This window comes from Saccopteryx leptura, chromosome 9 (genome assembly GCF_036850995.1).
Source record: "Saccopteryx leptura isolate mSacLep1 chromosome 9, mSacLep1_pri_phased_curated, whole genome shotgun sequence".
Lineage (NCBI taxonomy): Eukaryota > Metazoa > Chordata > Mammalia > Chiroptera > Emballonuridae > Saccopteryx > Saccopteryx leptura.
The window spans coordinates 44,488,217-44,504,930 of NC_089511.1; the positions used below are offsets into that span (position 1 = coordinate 44,488,217).

Genomic DNA, 16,714 nt, shown 5'->3' on the forward strand with positions numbered 1-16,714 from the left:
GTCAGACAGACTCCCACATGTGCCCGACCGGGATCCACCCGGCACGCCCACCAGGGGCGATGCTCTGCCCACCAGGGGGCGATGCTCTGGGGGTCGCTCTGCCACGACCAGAGCCACTCTAGCGCCTGGGGCAGAGGCCAAGGAGCCATCCCCAGCGCCTAGACCATCTTTGCTCCAATGGAGCCTTGGCTGCAGGGTGGGGGTGGAGAAGCAAATGGGCGCTTCTCCTATGTGCCCTGGCCGGGAATCGAACCCAGGTCCCCCGCACGCCAGGCCAACGCTCTACTGCTGAGCCAACCGGCCAGGGCCCACAGCCAGTCTTTTAAAGCTGTCAGCTATATTCCCATTGATCTCCAGAAATGGTTTTAATATATTGCTAAAAAAGCATGTTGCTTTAAAAAATATATATATGATCCAGTTTTTGTTTAAAAACGTTTTTTAAAAGGCACCATTTACTTTACATATGCATTCATTCATTCCTTTAATAAATATTTATTGGCTGTCTACTACATGCTAGGAATAGTAAAAAAAAAAAACAACAACAAAACGCTCTCATTAATAAATATCCTTGCTCTCATGGAGTCAACATTCCAAATTATGGAAACAAAGAGAGTTGTGTTTGAGAAAAAGTGGAGATGTTGAATATGAAGGTGTGATATATATGGAGGAATCGGGAATAAGGGAAAACAATTGGGACTCCTCCACATATATGAGGCATTTAAAGCCATAAGACTGGATAATTTTTGTAAAGTTTGTATTTGCTTAATAAACTTGGGAGAAAATGTGGAAGGGTGCACTGAGAGACTAGAGCAGGGGTTGGGAACCTATGGCTTGCGAGCCAGATGTGGCTCTTTTGATGGCTGCATCTGGCTCGCAGACAAATCTTTAATAAAAAAAAATAACGTTAAAAATATAAAACATTCTCCTATATTACAATCCATTCATTTCCTACCGCTCATGTTCATGATTGGAGCCAATCACAACTGTCCTCTGGGACAACACCAAATTTTTATTGGATAATGCGTAAGGTACACGGGTGGGGTTGTAGTATGGCTCTCACTGAGTTACATCTTCTTTATTATATGAGGCTTAAGTGTCTGTTTGTTGCCGATAGCTTATTGGTTGCTTGCGTGACTGTACTAGCCAATGGGGTGAAGTTGCCACGGCATTCAAATAGTTCCGCCTTCTGGCATGCCACCTCACAAATTGAGGTTAAAGATTGGAGCAATTATTATGCTGTTAAGAAATCTTAACACCAGAAGGGGTCTTTGCAATGGTACAAAACTAGAGGTTCTCCAATTGAAAAATAATGTCATAATAGCTAAGTCTTTGACTGGCTCCTCTAAAGGTGAAATACATGTCATTCCAAGAATTGATTTGGCTCCATCTCAAACAGGGTTGCTGTTTCAATTGAGACGTAGACAATTTCCTGTAAAACTTGCCTTTGCTATGACCATCAATAAGTCTCAGGGCCAAACGCTTAAGCGTGTTGGCATTTTTTTACCTGAGCCTGCATTTGCACACGGTCAACTTTATGTTGCCTGTTCAAGAGTTCGTGAAAGAACGGACGTAAAATTAAAAATAATTGATGGTCCTCTGCAAGGCGAGCTTAAAAATGATGGAAAGATCTACACAAGAAATATTGTACAAAGAGATCTTTGACATGTGAATTAACATTTTATTATTTAAATCACCTTTATTTATTGAGCTAGCAGTAGCTCTTAAGAAATGTACCGCCGTCGGCCTAGCGTGCGGAGGACCCGGGTTCGATTCCCGGCCAGGGCACACAGGAGAAGCACCCATTTGCTTCTCCACCCCTCCGCCGCACTTTCCTCTCTGTCTCTCTCTTCCCCTCCCTCAGCCGAGGCTCCATTGGAGCAAAGATGGCCCGGGCGCTGGGGATGGCTCTGTGGCCTCTGCCTCAGGCGCTCGAGTGGCTCTGGTCGCAACATGGCAACGCCCAGGATGGGCAGAGCGTCGCCCCTGGTGGGCGTGCCGGGTGGATCCCGGTCGGGCGCATGCGGGAGTCTGTCTGACTGTCTCTCCCCATTTCCAGCTTCAGAAAAATGAAAAGAAAAAAAAAAAACCTTAAAAAAAAAAAAAAAAAAAAGAAATGTACCGCCAGTGGTTTCCTTCATTGCACTCTACTTTAAGCAATTAAGCAAGTAGAAGGGGGAAACCCCGTGGGGCAGTAAGCAAAGGGGCGTCCTCGCCACCTGCCCTGGGTAATTTAGTTTGAATTAGCAGACACCTTTGCACAAATCATTTTAATTACAATTTATAATATCTAGAACAGCAGTCATTTCGTATGACCACCGGGCTTTCTAGTGTTAAAATATGTGGCGTTCATGGCTCTCTCAGCCAAAAAGGTTCCCGACCCCTGGACTAGAGAGAAAGATCTAAGTTCAAATCTCAACAATTCGTCTCTTGGACGGTTACCCAGGCTCTCAAAGCCTGCTTATAAGATGAAAAGAATAACTAAGTTTTCCAAATGGCTTCACCACTGCCACCTCCTGGCTTTTCAAAGCTGCCGTGAAGTTGGAATTTCCAAGATAGAAGTAGCGTCCTGAAAGCCCAGGCTAAAGCCAGGACAGCCGTGTTGATAAGGAAAGGTGGGAAAGCGTTGCGACCGCAACCCATCCACACTTAGAGAAGGAGGCGACTTCCATTTTGGGAGGCAGCAGGCGGAGCTCTAACATGTTCCTTAACGGATGGCCTCCAAGGACACCACCGGAAGAGCGATTGAGTGTTAAGGACGGCAGGAGGAGGCAAGACTCCTAGTCCCGCCCCCAGGTTCGGGCTCCACCTCTCGGCCCCACTTCCGCCGGGCGAGCGTCGGTAGGCGTCGCTGTCGTAAATGGGGGTCTGCGGTTTGCCGCATCACGGAAGATGGCGGCTGCGACTTTGAACGGGGCCGTGGGCTCCTCGAACCCGGGACCTTCTGCGGCCTCGGGCGCAGTGCTGCAGGCCGCGGCTGGCATGTACGAGCAGCTCAAGGGCGAGTGGAACCGTAAAAGCCCCAACCTTAGCAAGTGCGGGGAAGAGCTGGGCCGTCTCAAGGTAGGGGTGGCCGGGGGCACTAAAGGAGTCTAGACCGAACCGAGCTCCGGGCCGCGGTAGAGACCTCGGTGCCGATCTCAGCAAGACTTCACCTAAGAGGGTGAAGGATTCGTAACAGCCAAAGTGCAGACTTGCAGGGTTGAAGACGTAAGAGGGGCCTGGAACCGACCAAATGCGACCCGCGGTGCGGGAGTGATGGAGATACTGGTTTTAGTACAACCGAGTGAGAAGTCAAAATTTTGGTGCTGGGAGGCCTAACTGGCTGGCGTGGCATGATGGGGGTGTCGGAGTTTTTCTGGTGGCGGGTTCTGGATAAACCAAGTGGGGGACAGGATAGGATAATGAAAGAAGGCTGAGATAATGGTGTGTATGGTGTAGACCAGACCAAGTTTGGGTATGAGGCGCTTAGGGATGCATCTGTGGGGATTGGGAGGCCAGCCAAATTCTGAAGGCTGGACTAAACCTCAAAAAACCCCACATATTAGAGGACTAAAATGGGGTTCAGGGTGCTTCACACCAAATGTGTTTGGGAAAGTACAAATACTGTGGGTTGGACTAAGTCGCTGAGGGGGAAGTGACAGATAAGAAGTGATGTGTGGGTTGGACTGTACTGGGGAAGTTAGCGTCCCTCCCTGCCTGGCGTGGATTTGGGGTTGGGGAAGGTCTGCCTAGAACTGAAGGTGCTAGTGACCTCGCAACCCCCTTGATTTCATTGGGTCAGGCATGGAGTTGGTTTCCTGTTTTCCCAGTAGAGCTATTAATAATTGTAACGTGGGGTAATCCTGAATGAGCACTCACAGTGCTTTATGAGGACTGACTCTATTAATGCTCATAACAATCTTATGAGTAAAGGATGATGATGAGATACATTTTCTAGGTTGGAAGACCAAGGCCTAGAAAAGGTGAGTAACTATTACTTGAAGTCCCATCTTCTTTCCTTTCCATTCTTTTTTGTCAGCTGGTTCTGCTGGAGCTCAATTTCCTGCCAACCACAGGAACCAAACTGACCAAACAGCAGCTCATTCTGGCCCGTGAGTGTCACTGGTGTTGGTGGGGGGGTGATGCATTGGGGGATCGTGGCAGGAATGGTAGCAGTGATGGTCAGGAGAAGGACTCAGTCACCTCCTGAGAACCTGCCCTGTCACCCACAGGTGACATTCTGGAGATTGGGGCCCAGTGGAGTATCCTACGCAAGGACATCCCCTCCTTCGAGCGCTACATGGCCCAGCTCAAATGCTACTACTTCGATTACAAGTGAGGATGGACTCTGTCCCTGACTGGGGTGGTGCTTGTGGGGTTTACATGGCAGCTCTTTGATCTCTTATGCGCTAGCCACTTGATTTATCTCATTTTACCTGGGCACTTCCCCTTTGTCTAGCTCCATCCCCAGAGGTTGCAGGGTCAGGGGGTTGACCTGGAGGTCCTGAGTCTCTGTTGGCCTCCAATCTGTCCCCCCCTCAACATTCCCACACTACATTTCCCCTTCCCAGTGTAGCCAATGTTACCTTTCTTTACTTATTGTTTTTTTGGGGGGAAGGGAGAGAGAAATGTTGATTTGTTGTTCCATTTACGTATGCATTCATTGATTCTTTTATGTCCCTTGACCCGGGATCGAACCCGCAACTGTGGCTTGTCGGGATCACTCTCTGACCAACTGAGCTATCTGGCCAGGGCCTAACCACCATCGCCTTTCATCTGCCCTGGCCCCAGCCTTAACCCCTTGGATCATTTCCCACCGCCTCCATGGCAGCCAATTTTTGCAACACTAAAATTTGACCATGTCGATCCTATGCTTAGAAACTGTCATGGCTCTCCATAGCCCTCAGGTTACAGGCCAGGCTCTTTCCTATGACTTTCAATGTTGTGTCAGCCCTCTTCCTAGCCTCTTCATCCCAGCCCTGACCCCTCTGCCTGTGCTACCCCATCCCAGGGCTGTCCCTCCAGCTGGAATGTGAGTCACCTAAAAGCAGAAGGGTCTTGATCACTGCTGAGGCCCAACTTTGCCTCGAATGGGGCCAGGCCCAGGGCATGGACTCAATGGATATGTGCTGAATATAAAATTGAATGATTTTATAACTCAGTGGTACCTGCATGGATTCCTAGTTCAAGTATTTATCGGCTGAGAAGGAGTAGGAATCATATCATTTCTACTATTAAGTTGATGATGTGGACATGCAGATGCAAACACTGGAGGATCAAGAATTTTTTTTTTTTTTTTTTTGTATTTTTCTGAAGCTGGAAACCGGGAGAGACAGTCAGACAGACTCCCGCATACGCCTGACCAGGATCCACCCGGCATGCCCACCAGGGGGCGATGCTCTGCCCCTCCGGGGCGTTGCTCTGTTGCGACCAGAGCCACTCTAGCGCCTGGGGCAGAGGCCAAGGAGCCATCCCCAGCGCCCGGGCCATCTTTGCTCCAATGGAGCCTCGGCTGTGGGAGGGGAAGAGAGAGACAGAGAGGAAGGAGAGGGGGAGGGGTGGAGAAGCAGATGGGCGCCTTTCCTGTGTGCCCTGGCCGGGAATCGAACCCGGGACTTCCACACGCCAGGCCGACGCTCTACCACTGAGCCAACTGGCCAGGGCCAAGGGATCAAGAATTTGACATTAGTTCCTGACCAGGTGGTGGCGCAGTGGATAGAGTGTCGGACTGGGATGTGAAGGACCCAGGTTCAAGACCCCGAGGTCGCCAGCTTGAGCATGGGCTCATCTGGTTTGAGCAAGGCTCACCAGCTTGAGCCCAAGGTCGCTGGCTCAAGCAAAGGGTTACTTGGTCTGCTGAAGGCCCGTGGTCAAGGCACATAAGAGAAATCAATCAAAGAACAACTAAGGAACCTCAATGAAGAATTGATGCTTCTCATCTTTCTCCCTTCCTGTCTGTCTGTCCCTATCTGTTCCTCTCTCTGATTCTCTCTGTCTCTGCCACACACACACACAAAAGAATTTGACATTAGCCCAGGCCAGTTAGTTCAGTTGGTTAGAGCATTGTCCTGAAATAAGGTTGAGGGTTTGATCCCTGGTCAGGGTACACACGGGAAGCAACCAATGAATGCACAACTAAGTGGAACAACAAATGAATGCTTACCTTCCTCCTCCCTTCTCTCTTCTTTCCTCTCTCTGTTTCTCTAAAAATCAATCATTAAATAAAGAAGCCCTGGCGGTTGGTTGGAGTGTCATCCTGAAGTGCAGTGGTTTCCGATTTGATCTCCAATAAGGGCATACACAGGAACTGCTCGATGTTCCTGTATCTCTGTCTCTTCCTGCCTCTCTGTTTAAAAAAAAAAAAAAAAGGGAAAGAAAGAATTTGACATTAGAGCCCTGGCTGGGCAGTTCAGTTGGTTGGAGCATCATTGTGATACACCAAGGTTATGGGTTCAATCCCTCGTCAGAGCACATACAAGAATCAACCAATGAATACATAAATAAGTGGAACAACAAATTGATGTTTCGCTCTCCCTTTCTCTCTGCCTCCTTTCCTCTCTCTCTCTCTCTCAAAAAAAAAAAAAAAAATCAATAAATTATTTTAAAATTAAAAAAAAAAAGAAATTGATACCAGAAGTCAGACAAACCTGAGTTTGATTTTGCTAATTCCTCATTATGTGATCTTCTGCAAATGACCTTACCTTCCTAAGCTTCACTTACCCCCTTAAAAAAAAGGGTGATGATTCTTTCTTTTTCTTTTTTTTTTTTTTTGCGATAGAGAGGGTTAGATAGGGACAGACAGACAGGAGCGGAGAGAGATGAGAAGCATCCATTCTTTGTTGCAACACCTTAGTTGTTCATTGATTGCTTCCTCATATGTGCCTTGACCGAGGAAGCTAGAGCAGAAAGAGTGACCCCTGGCCCTGGCCGGTTGGCTCAGCAGTAGAGCGTCGGCCTGGCGTGCGGGGGACCCGGGTTCGATTCCCGGCCAGGGCACATAGGAGAAGCACCCATTTGCTTCTCCACCCCCGCCCCCTCCTTCCTCTCTGTCTCTCTTTTCCCCTCCCGCAGCCAAGGCTCCATTGGAGCAAAGATGGCCCAGGCGCTGGGGATGGCTCCTTGGCCTCTGCCCCAGGTGCTAGAGTGGCTCTGGTCATGGCAGAGCGATGCCCCGGAGGGGCAGAGCATCGCCCCCTGGTGGGCAGAGCGTCGCCCCTGGTGGGCGTGCCGGGTGGATCCCGGTCGGGCGCATGCGGGAGTCTGTCTGACTGTCTCTCCCCGTTTCCAGCTTCAGAAAGAAAAAAAAAAAAAAAAAAAGAAAGAGTGACCCCTTACTCAAGCCAGTGACCATGGGATCATATCTATGATCCCATGCTCAAGCTGGTGGACTTGCACTCAAGCAAGATGAGCCTGTGCTCAAGCAGCGACCTCAGGGTTTCAAACCTGGGTCCTCTGCATCCCAGTCTGACACTCTATCCATTGTTCCACTGCCTGGTCAGGCAAAAATGAAGGGTAATGATTCTTAATATAGCTAACACTTATACAGTATTTATTTGGGCCAGGTACTATTTTAATCACTTTAGGTTAAACCATTTAATTCACTTAACCCTTACTTACTTAACCCACCTTGATAATATGGATACTATGGTAATACCCATTTTACAGTTGGGAAGACCGTAGCTGAGTCACTTTACTAACGTGAGGTTACTTGCTTGAACTCATACAACTTGTGACTTCTTCATACCTCTTTAAACATCAGTTTCCTTTGAAAACCCAGGACTCAGTACCTCTCCAATGAGACAGCAAGGGACAATCAATCATTAGGGTCCCTGCAACCTGGAGTGTGCAGCTCAGTAGGTACCTAAGTTCTTCTTACCTTGGTTCCCTCACCTTGGTTTGCAGGGAGCAGCTCCCCGAGTCAGCATATATGCACCAGCTCTTGGGCCTTAACCTCCTCTTCCTGCTGTCTCAGAACCGGGTGGCTGAGTTCCACACTGAGTTGGAGCGGCTGCCTGCCAAGGACATCCAGACCAATGTATACATCAAGCATCCTGTGTCCCTTGAGCAAGTGAGTCTTGGGGACGGGAAGGGGAGGTCCTAGCTAACGAGGGTGGTACAGGTACAGACATTAGGAAGAGTTCACTGGAGACGTGGGTAGTCCATCTTTCAACCCATAGACTCGTTTGTTTATTTGTCCAACAAATATTGAGCCTCAGCCAGGTGCCAGGCACTGTGGTTGGTTTTCAGACTGTACAGTGAACAAAGCAGATAAAATCGCTGGTCTTGGGAGCAGGACATTCAGGTGAGGAAGCAGACAAAAACCCAAAAAGATTAAGTAGCCTGTATAGGTCTGTCATATGTTAAGTGCTATGAAAGCAAATAAAGCAGGAAGGAGGGTGGAGAGTCGGGGGCAGAGGTGATTTTTAATAACTGGTCAGGGAAAACCTTACTGAAAAGGTGAAATTTGAGAAAGATTTGAGGGGGATGAAGGCCCCAACCAAGTGAACTTCTCAGGGAACAGTGGTCCAGGTGGAGGGTGCAGCTAGACCAAGGATCCCAAGGCAGTAACATGCCTGGTGTGGCTGAGGGGTAGCAAAGAGGACAGTGTTTCTAGAACAAGGTCAGCAGGGTCAGAGAAGAGCCGTAGTACCCAAGGTTTGGAAGTAGTTCCTAGAGCTGAGGTCTCGGGAGGATTTGGCTGTAGGGAGAGGTTGGAAGAGGAGGCAGTTCAGGCTGGCAGCATAGCTTGGGCAAAGGAGGAATGTGCTTGCTCCGCATCTAGCTCTCTCTCCCTCTTGTGACTAAAGAATAGATGAGATGATTACATACTAGCCTAGAGCAGCTTGGAGTGTGTGTATTTGTGTATGTGTGTAAGTAAACCAGAGAGGGCTTCCTGGTAGAGCAGGTGCCCATTCTGCATAGGAAATGGGTGTTGTAGCAAAGTGGAGTTTCTGGAGGTACTGGGAGTATGGTGAAGCCTCAGTGGGTAGGCCACTGTTCTGCCTCTGCTTCATTCTCTCATCTTCCCTACTTTTCCTGGTCTCTGCAGTACCTAATGGAGGGCAGCTACAACAAAGTGTTCCTGGCCAAAGGCAACATCCCTGCCGAGAGCTATACCTTCTTCATTGACATCCTGCTTGACACCATCAGGTGCATGGGGAAGGCCAGAGGCCTGTGGGGTTTGGAAAGAGCTCTGAATCTGAAGTCAGGCAGCCCTTAGTTGAATCCCAATCTGGCCACTTGTGATCTGGGTGGCGGGGCTGGGCACATAAGTTTTCCTTTTCCACGAATTGGGACTGGTCATGAAATTGTGGAAAACTGCCCTCATCTTTTTCTGGGCTATTTATGAGTGTGCCTATATGTGTCAGACCCAAAGCATGGATTTGGCAGCCAGACAGTATGCAGCAAACAGGGACCATGCTGCCTCCTAGAAGTGGTCTACGAGTCACGTGACCTCACTTCAGCTCACGTAAAGTGAAGCACCTAAGTTCTCCCATTCTAAATGGAGTCCAGCTAGCCCCTCAGGTTGCTTTGTGCACAAGTGACATCACACAGGCAGGTGAGCATGACATTTACAAGCCCCTTGAGGAGTAAAATGATGTCCAGGTGATGGCAGAGTGCCAGATTGAGATGGCTTTCCATTCCTTGGGTGGCAAAGCCAAGCCCAGGAAGGTGGTAGGAATGAGGAGAGTAGTTTCATGGGTTTAGGGTTTTGTTTTGAAGGGGGAAGGAGAGAAACATCAACTTGTTCCACTCATTCATGCACTCATAGTTGACTACTATTTGTGGCCTGACTGGGGATCAAACCCAGAATTTTGGCATATCGGGATGATTCTCTTCCAGTTGAGCTACCCAGCCAGGGCTCTGGCTTATTTTTCATAATGAAATATTTTATTTTTATTTATTGATTTTAGCAAAAGAGGGAGTGAGAGAGGAACGTCGATCTGTTCCTGTAAGTGTCCTGACTGGGGATTGAACCGGCAACCTCTGCACTTCAGACAATGCTCTAACCACCGGAGTTATCCGGCCAGGGCTAATCATGAAATATTTTGACTCTTCAAAATCAACAGGGAATAAAAAATTAGTGCCCACATACCTACTGCTTGGCCTTAGAGATAAAACACATCAGAAATGGATGTACCCTCCCTGTCAGTTTTCCCTAGAGCTAACCCCTTTTCCCGTTTTAGTGATTTGATGCCTTTTTTCTATTCAGTGATGATCATGATGCCTCTTGGCAGGAGTGCAAGGAACCACTTTGGGACTGGATCTAGAAGTGGGTGCAGCATCCTTTGTGTGTGTGTATGGGGGTGTTTTGTAAATAGACCCCCTTCAAGGAATCCCAGGCTGGCTTTCAGATATCTTGAAGTCCTCGTGGCTGAGAGTGGAATTCAGGGTAGGGCCTGGAAGCCAGAGAGACCTGGACGTAGCCCTGGCTTTGCAGCTCTGGTCCAAGTTCCTCCCTTTCTGTCTGACTTTCCATTGGTTAGATAGAACAGGTAACAAACATATTCTAGTAGTCACTGCTGAACTGAAGTATCAGAGCTTGTGTGTGTCAGACCAGGGAGGACAGAGCCTGGATCTCTGTCTGCTCAACAGTAAGAATTTCATCTTCCCCCAGAGATGAGATTGCTGGATGCATCGAGAAGGCCTATGAGAAAATCCTCTTCACTGAGGCCACCCGGATCCTCTTCTTCAACACACCCAAAAAGATGACGGACTATGCCAAGAAGGTGGCTGGGGTGCAAGGGGTCATGGGACCAAGGACTGCACTCACTAGTAGCAGTGGGGGTGGGGAGCTGGAGGTACTTTAGAACAAGACTGCCCAGGTTTAATAATGCAGATATGTGACCTTGGGCAAGTCACTGAACTCTAAGCTTCAGTTTTCTTTCTTTTTTTTTTTTTTTAAGCTTCAGTTTTCTTATCTGTATAATGTGGTTAGAATTTAACATGTGGGTTGATGAGCTTAGCTCAGCATCTAGCACAAGGTGGACCAAACTGAAAGAGTTGAAATTTGAACTTGAGCAATAGTGATGGCTGATAATTAGTGACTATTTACTCTGAGCCAAATACTATTCTTAGCATTTTACAGGTATTGAATTTTCATAGCAGACCCAGAGGAGTGTGATTAGGATCCCGTCTCAAAGTGGAGAAACTAAGGCACAGAGAGGTTAAGTTACTTGCCTAGAATTGTGCAGATAGCTTAGGGTTGGTGAGAAAAAGCAAGGCAGGGCCCATGTGGGTCAGTACTGGCTCTGGGGGGTGGGGAGCTAGCCTATGTGATCACCCATCTCTCATCCCTTCTTTTTTGCAGCGAGGGTGGGTCTTGGGCCTCAACAACTACTACAGCTTTGCCAGCCAGCAGCAGAAACCAGAAGATACCACCATCCCCTCCACGGAGCTGGCCAAACAGGTCATCGAATATGCCCGGCAGCTGGAGATGATTGTCTGAGCTCATCAGGCACTGGTGTGGGACAGGGCTTACATTATTGAAAGTGTTGTAGTGCAGGCTTTCCTCCAATAAAGCTGATGGACATTTTCTCTCCTAGGCCTCTTTTTCCCTAGGTGGGATGGTATCTCTGAAAAACTTGGATACTTGAGGGGCCCCAGGGGTCAGCCTCTGTTCAAAGTATCAAACATGCCCACTGCAGGGGCCTAGTGGCACTGTGGCTTGCAAGGAAGGTGGGGGAGCACAGGCCCTGGGTAGAGGGACTCCTGCATACAGCTGTGTACACGGGGCCAGGCCAAGGCACTAGAGTATTTTAGTGAAGGGGATGAAATGGCCCAATTAAAAAACAACAGTGAATTAAATTAGTTTTTTCAATGATAGGAGAAATGGAACTCATACGGGCTACCAGTTTGAGACCTCTTGGAACAAAAGGCATGGGTCCTGTCATGGGCTCCCCTTTGTCCCCACTCTACCTGAGCCAGTGACTTATGACCGCCCACACCCCCAGCCTATGTTTCCTGCCTTCAAATTGTTGAGGTGTTTGAGGCAGAGTCCAAATCTGGCTGAGCCAGTGAGGGATTTTCAAGTCTTCCAGTTTTCCTAGCTGTAAAATGAAATATTCACTCCTGCTTTCCAGATTGATGTGTGTGCTAAATACCCTTGAGCTTGACACCAGATAAGCTCAAGAAATGGGGCTGATGGTATTAAGAGGAATGAGACCATCTCACCCTGGGGCCCATTAGTCTGATGAATGGAACCTCCATTACTACTGCTCTGAGTTCAACCTCCTGTTTCTAGGATGTGGTGCCCGCATGGAGATTTCGGCCCTGCTCCACCTCACTTGCAACCCTTAGTAGGTGACTTGACAGGCAGCTGCTAGGTATCTGGATGAAAATTTTATTGTCAAGGAGGGGAAAGTAGAGGGCATTGAACAACAGACTGTACTCAGTTGGAATGGGTGGCCTGCAAGTCAAAGTGCTCCAGCCCGGCTACCAGAGAGCCAGCCAACTTGATGGTGGCAACCCAGGACGGCTCACTCAGGTGGTTGGTGCGTGTACTTAGCCTAGGATAAAGGTAGAGTCAGCAGGGTCTGGCTGTGTGGTCAAGCCCTTACCCTTAATAGGCTTTACTTTCCCTGCATGAGGAACCATGTCAATGTCCCATGGGCAGTCTAGGGCAAGATTAATCTGTTTAGGAAAGGGGGTGCAGGTTGGTGGTAGTGTGACATCCCCCCCACTCCACCACAGCTGAGCTCCAAGGGGTCCAGGGCAGAGAGTAGTGATTCAGGATTCTTAGGAGCCAAGGTCAGACGTCCTGGTGACTGACCCCTGAAATTCAATGTGGGGTGGGTAATTGGGTGAAACTCTCACTGGATCTTAAGACTCAGTAGTCTGCAGTACAGTGACTGGGGGCATCAGTGCCCTCTGTCACTCAAAACCGTGGGTCCCAGAGTCAGAAATTGCCAGAGGCTGGAGGAAGAGGGAGGAATAGGAGTCTGGGGAGCTAGACCAGAGGCTTCTTTTGGAATTCTGCATTCTAGATCAGTTTGGTTCCAGAAGACAGTCATCTCCCCTCCCATCCCTGAAAGGTTCTTGGTGCTCTCAAAAAGTGTTAAGGCTGTGAAGAGGGTCAGCTGGGACCAGCTTCTGTCCCTGAGAGTAACAAAAGTAACAAGTGGGCCTGGAGTCAGCTTGGGCGTCTGGATACCAAGGGGCTAGGCCAAGGTGTTCCTTTGGAGCTCAGCTGAGTTTGAGATGCATCCAAGGAAAAGGTCACCTGGGGTCTTGAGCAAAAGGACTTAATGGGGCTCTATTCACGGAAGTTTAGTTGGGGACATGAGGGGTACGCCCTCCCCTTCCTAACCCACCACTTCCCCTCACCAGGCAGACACGTTGCGTGGCAGGCGGCGACAGCGCACCTGGTGGCGGCAGTAACACTTGCAAGGACAAGAGTTAAGCACCTGGAAGGGCGGCCAGCGGCGCCGGACACCAGTGTTAGTCGTCCCTGCTGGAGGTGTTCCGCCACCACCACCCCCTCTACCGCCGCTGTCAGTCACAGTAGTTGCAGTCGGTTCGCGAGGACCCTCTCCAGGCACGCCCTCTTCATGGGTCACGCCCCGTGCAGCTCGAGGACCCTTGTTTCTGCGCGTGCGGGTTTTGACAGGCGTGGGTGCCGGCAATGATGGCTCGGTCTTAGTGGGATGGGGATTCAGGGGTGGGGATGGGGCTGGGGCCGGGGCCGGGGCCTGGACAGCAGTTAAAGCGAGGGGAAGGGCGGGAGCCAGGGCGGACTCCATCCCATTGCCAGAGCCTGGGATGGGACAAAGCTCCGCGAGCTGCGGCGTTGGCTGGGACGCTGGCGGCTGTGGTGTGGACGGCGGAGCCGGAGGCGGCGTGGGTGGTGTGGGCAGGGGCGGTGGTTGTATTAAATCCTGTGGGCCTGTAGGCCCGGAGCGCACAGGCTCACCATTGGTGGGCGCCGGGAAGATGAACATAGGCGGCGCCAGGAGGGTGGACGCAGGCCTCCGGAGGCTGGGAGCTGGGTGTATCTGCCCCGGCAGAGGCGGCGGGGAGCCCCAGGGACCTGAGAGTGCGGCTGCACGCCGTCTGGGGGTTCCGATGCCTCCGCCAGCTCCGTTGAAGCGAAAGTGGCGTTCAGGGCCATTAGAAGGGCTCACCCAGTCAAATTTGGGCTTCGAGCCTGGTAAGGTGGTGTAGGGTGGCGATGGAAGGGTCTGGGCATGGGACGCAGGCGCTGAGGGGCGTCTAGAACACTCCTCACCGTCTCCATTACTGCCCTCTGCTTCCTGGGTCCCCCGAAGGGCCTCTCCCGGGGGACGAGCAGCCCCAGGAACCAGAGGCCCTTGTTTCAGGACCTCGGCGTAAGAGATGGCACCCGAGGCGGAGGCGAAGAGTCCTCTGCCGCTGCCACTCCCCAGGGAGACTTTGGCAACTAAGGAACTCGCCGCCGCCGCAGGGGGTCGAGAGGAGCCCGACTTGAAGGTGACTTTGCACAGCAGACTCAGGCTGGACTCGGAGGCCGCAGGCTGGGCCACTTCGCCCTCGCCTTCTTGGGGAGGCGCCCCTCCACGGGCCCCGCCGTCCGTCTGGCGCTCGCTGCCGCTCCCGGCCTGGCTGTCTGTGGGGATTGTGGAGGGTGTGGCCAGAACGGGACTGATTCTGAGGTCCCAGGGTGGCGCTGGCTCTAGCGACTCCGGCTCCAAGGGTGGCGGAGTCGGGGATGGGGACCTCGGGACAGGGTCGGGGTCCTCTTCTGTGCGTGGTAGGGGCAGCGGCGGCTGCGGACAGAGGCTCGGAGGGTCGCCCTGGCCGCGATGGCTTGCCTCCAGAAGACCGCGGATCCGGGTCACCGGAGTCCCCGTGGTTTTTCGCCACTTAGACAGCGCGGGCAGCAAGGTACCCACGGGGGGCGGGGCTGGAGTGGAGACAGCAGCCGCAACCACCTCCTCTGCAGGAGGCGTCACTGGCGAGGGCAGTTCTAATGTCAGGGGCGAGGGTGAGGCCTGGGGTTCCGGGGGCGCGGCGCTGCTGGGGAACCAGACGCCCAGCCCGCGACCCAGGCGAACGGCAGGGGAGGAGGGCGTCACCTTGGACTCCGCTGGGGATGTCTGGTGGGAGGCGGAGGAGCAGTCCGAGGCCGGCTCCTTTTGGGAGCCCCCGCCCGCAGACGGCTCCGACTGCACGTTCCCCATTTCTGATGGAGGTCGGGAGCTGTGGTGTAAAAAAAAAAACAAACACAACTAAAGCCTGTCAGTCTGCCAGGTCTGTGGGGACCCGACGAGGCTCGCTGTACTTGATCCTACCGGTCCGCCCTTGTCCTCCAAGGTCCACTCAGGCATCAGTCTCTAGTCGCATTTGCGTTCCCTGACTTTCGACGTTCATGCCTTCTTCTTCATGGCCCCATACAGCTGCTGTTCAGACACAGACTTTATCCTCTTAATTTACTAAGGTTCGGTCTCTAAGCCCCTGGCTGGTCCCTCAGATCACATCCCTACACTTTGGCCACGTCCCAGGGCGTCAGGCTCTGAGACAGGTCGGCCTCTCCCGCTTTCCTGTCACTCGAGCCACATCACTGATGACGGTTGTGCTCAGTAGCCTATAAGGCCGACAAGGAGTTCAAGCTTCTCTCTGTGAACTCTAACCCCACCCCCATTCTGTGGTCCCGACCTGGATGGTCAGGGCATAGGGCCTCCTCTACACTTACCCAGGTGGCCCCGTCTCCGCCTAACAAATTCCAGGTGTTCCTTCCATGCTAAACCCTCAGCCCTTACCTCTAATCCTCTTCCTCCTCTCTTTCTCTGTCTCTCCCGCTCTCGTCGATCATTCGGGTCCCGCCTTCTACCCAGGCAGTGGCAGATCCTCAAGCTTCACAAAACTTGTTCCTGTTCCGAGTCTACCCGCGGGCCTCAACACTCAGGCCCCCTCCTTTCCCCAAGCTCCCTCCCTCGCCCAGAGGTTCCCATTCACCGATTCCTGCCCACCCAAGTTCAAACCGCGGCCCCCTGGGCCCAGGACAGGGAGGGGAACGGCCGTAGCTGAAAATAACCGAAAAGAACGGGGGTGCGGGTGAAGGCAAGTGGGCGAGACTGCGAGGGCCGACCCCGAGATCAAGGCTCGGCCTCGGGGCTCGAGGACACGCCCTAAAGGCTACTAGCTGGAGCCCAGAGCCTTAAGTACCTGAGCTAGGCCTCCGAGTTCTAGGCCCCACCCCTTTAAAACCTTCTTAGCTCCTCCTCTTTGCTATGCCCCGCCCTTCTCCCTAAGCCCCGCCCCTTAGGAACACTGCCACGTAGCTCCTCCCTCTTGGAGTTCTCTTGCGCACCTCCCCTAGGACGATTAATTTACATCTAGAATTCCCAAAACCCTCTCCTTTCTCAGCCCTCCCAGCAGGCCCATTCACGGTGGATCTGTCCCCTTCGTGACTCAACTCACTTGTCCGCACCTTTGGCGTCCTCAGTTTTTCTTTTCCTAGGCCCTCCGACCCCGCTCCCTTGCGAATGCTTCCTTCTCGCCCCATTTCTTTTCGAACCCTGCCAGGCACTTAGCCCCTTTCATTTGGGCGTAGACCGTAGACCCTTGTCTCTTTAGAAGGCTGAGACCAAGCGATGTCCCAGACCCCTTCCCTACATCCTCAGGGATAATGACGCGGATGGGTGGGAGAGTCGAGGATTCTCTCTGGATCCTGAAAAAATGAGGGTTGAAGGGTTGTTCACTGGAGCCGGGACCGGGCTCTAGGACCCAGCGGGCAAGCAAGTCCGCCTCGCGTTTA

At 51.6% G+C, this 16,714-nt stretch overlaps 2 protein-coding genes across 3 annotated transcripts; one reads left to right on the plus strand and one right to left on the minus strand.

Annotated features, from left to right (window-relative positions):
• The first annotated feature begins 2,847 nt into the window (after positions 1–2,847).
• PSMD8 (proteasome 26S subunit, non-ATPase 8) lies at positions 2,848–11,519 on the plus strand. The gene is made up of 7 exons (XM_066349457.1): positions 2,848–3,060; positions 4,019–4,091; positions 4,212–4,314; positions 7,882–8,047; positions 9,029–9,129; positions 10,598–10,709; positions 11,291–11,519. Exons 1-7 carry the CDS (start codon positions 2,890–2,892, stop codon positions 11,426–11,428), a joined length of 864 nt encoding a protein of 287 aa, XP_066205554.1. The 5' UTR covers positions 2,848–2,889; the 3' UTR covers positions 11,429–11,519.
• Positions 11,520–12,321: 802 nt separating this feature from the next.
• On the minus strand, positions 12,322–16,597 carry GGN (gametogenetin). 2 transcript variants are annotated; one of them, XM_066348923.1, is made up of 3 exons: positions 16,378–16,597; positions 15,249–15,353; positions 13,269–15,156 (listed from the first exon to the last, which is right to left on the minus strand). In XM_066348923.1, exon 3 carries the CDS (start codon positions 15,135–15,137, stop codon positions 13,302–13,304), a length of 1,836 nt encoding a protein of 611 aa, XP_066205020.1. In that variant the 5' UTR covers positions 15,138–15,156; positions 15,249–15,353; positions 16,378–16,597; the 3' UTR covers positions 13,269–13,301. The 2 variants fall into 2 exon arrangements, with proteins under 2 accessions (XP_066205021.1, XP_066205020.1); XM_066348924.1 differs by lacking the exons at positions 15,249–15,353; positions 16,378–16,597 and adding an exon at positions 12,322–12,488 and having other exon boundaries at positions 13,306–15,185.
• Positions 16,598–16,714: the final 117 nt, after the last annotated feature.

Bases quoted from the DNA above. Each gene is read 5' to 3' on its own strand.
- PSMD8 (XM_066349457.1), top strand. From the start codon at position 2,890: ATGGCGGCTGCGACTTTGAACGGGGCCGTGGGCTCCTCGAACCCGGGA. The intron at 4,315-7,881 runs GTGAGGATGGAC...CTTGGTTTGCAG, and splicing joins TGCTACTACTTCGATTACAA to GGAGCAGCTCCCCGAGTCAG. The intron at 8,048-9,028 runs GTGAGTCTTGGG...TGGTCTCTGCAG, and splicing joins ATCCTGTGTCCCTTGAGCAA to TACCTAATGGAGGGCAGCTA.
- GGN (XM_066348924.1), bottom strand. From the start codon at position 15,137: ATGGGGAACGTGCAGTCGGAGCCGTCTGCGGGCGGGGGCTCCCAAAAG. The intron at 12,489-13,305 runs GTGAGGGGAAGT...CCTTTATCCTAG, and splicing joins CCACGCAACGTGTCTGCCTG to GCTAAGTACACGCACCAACC.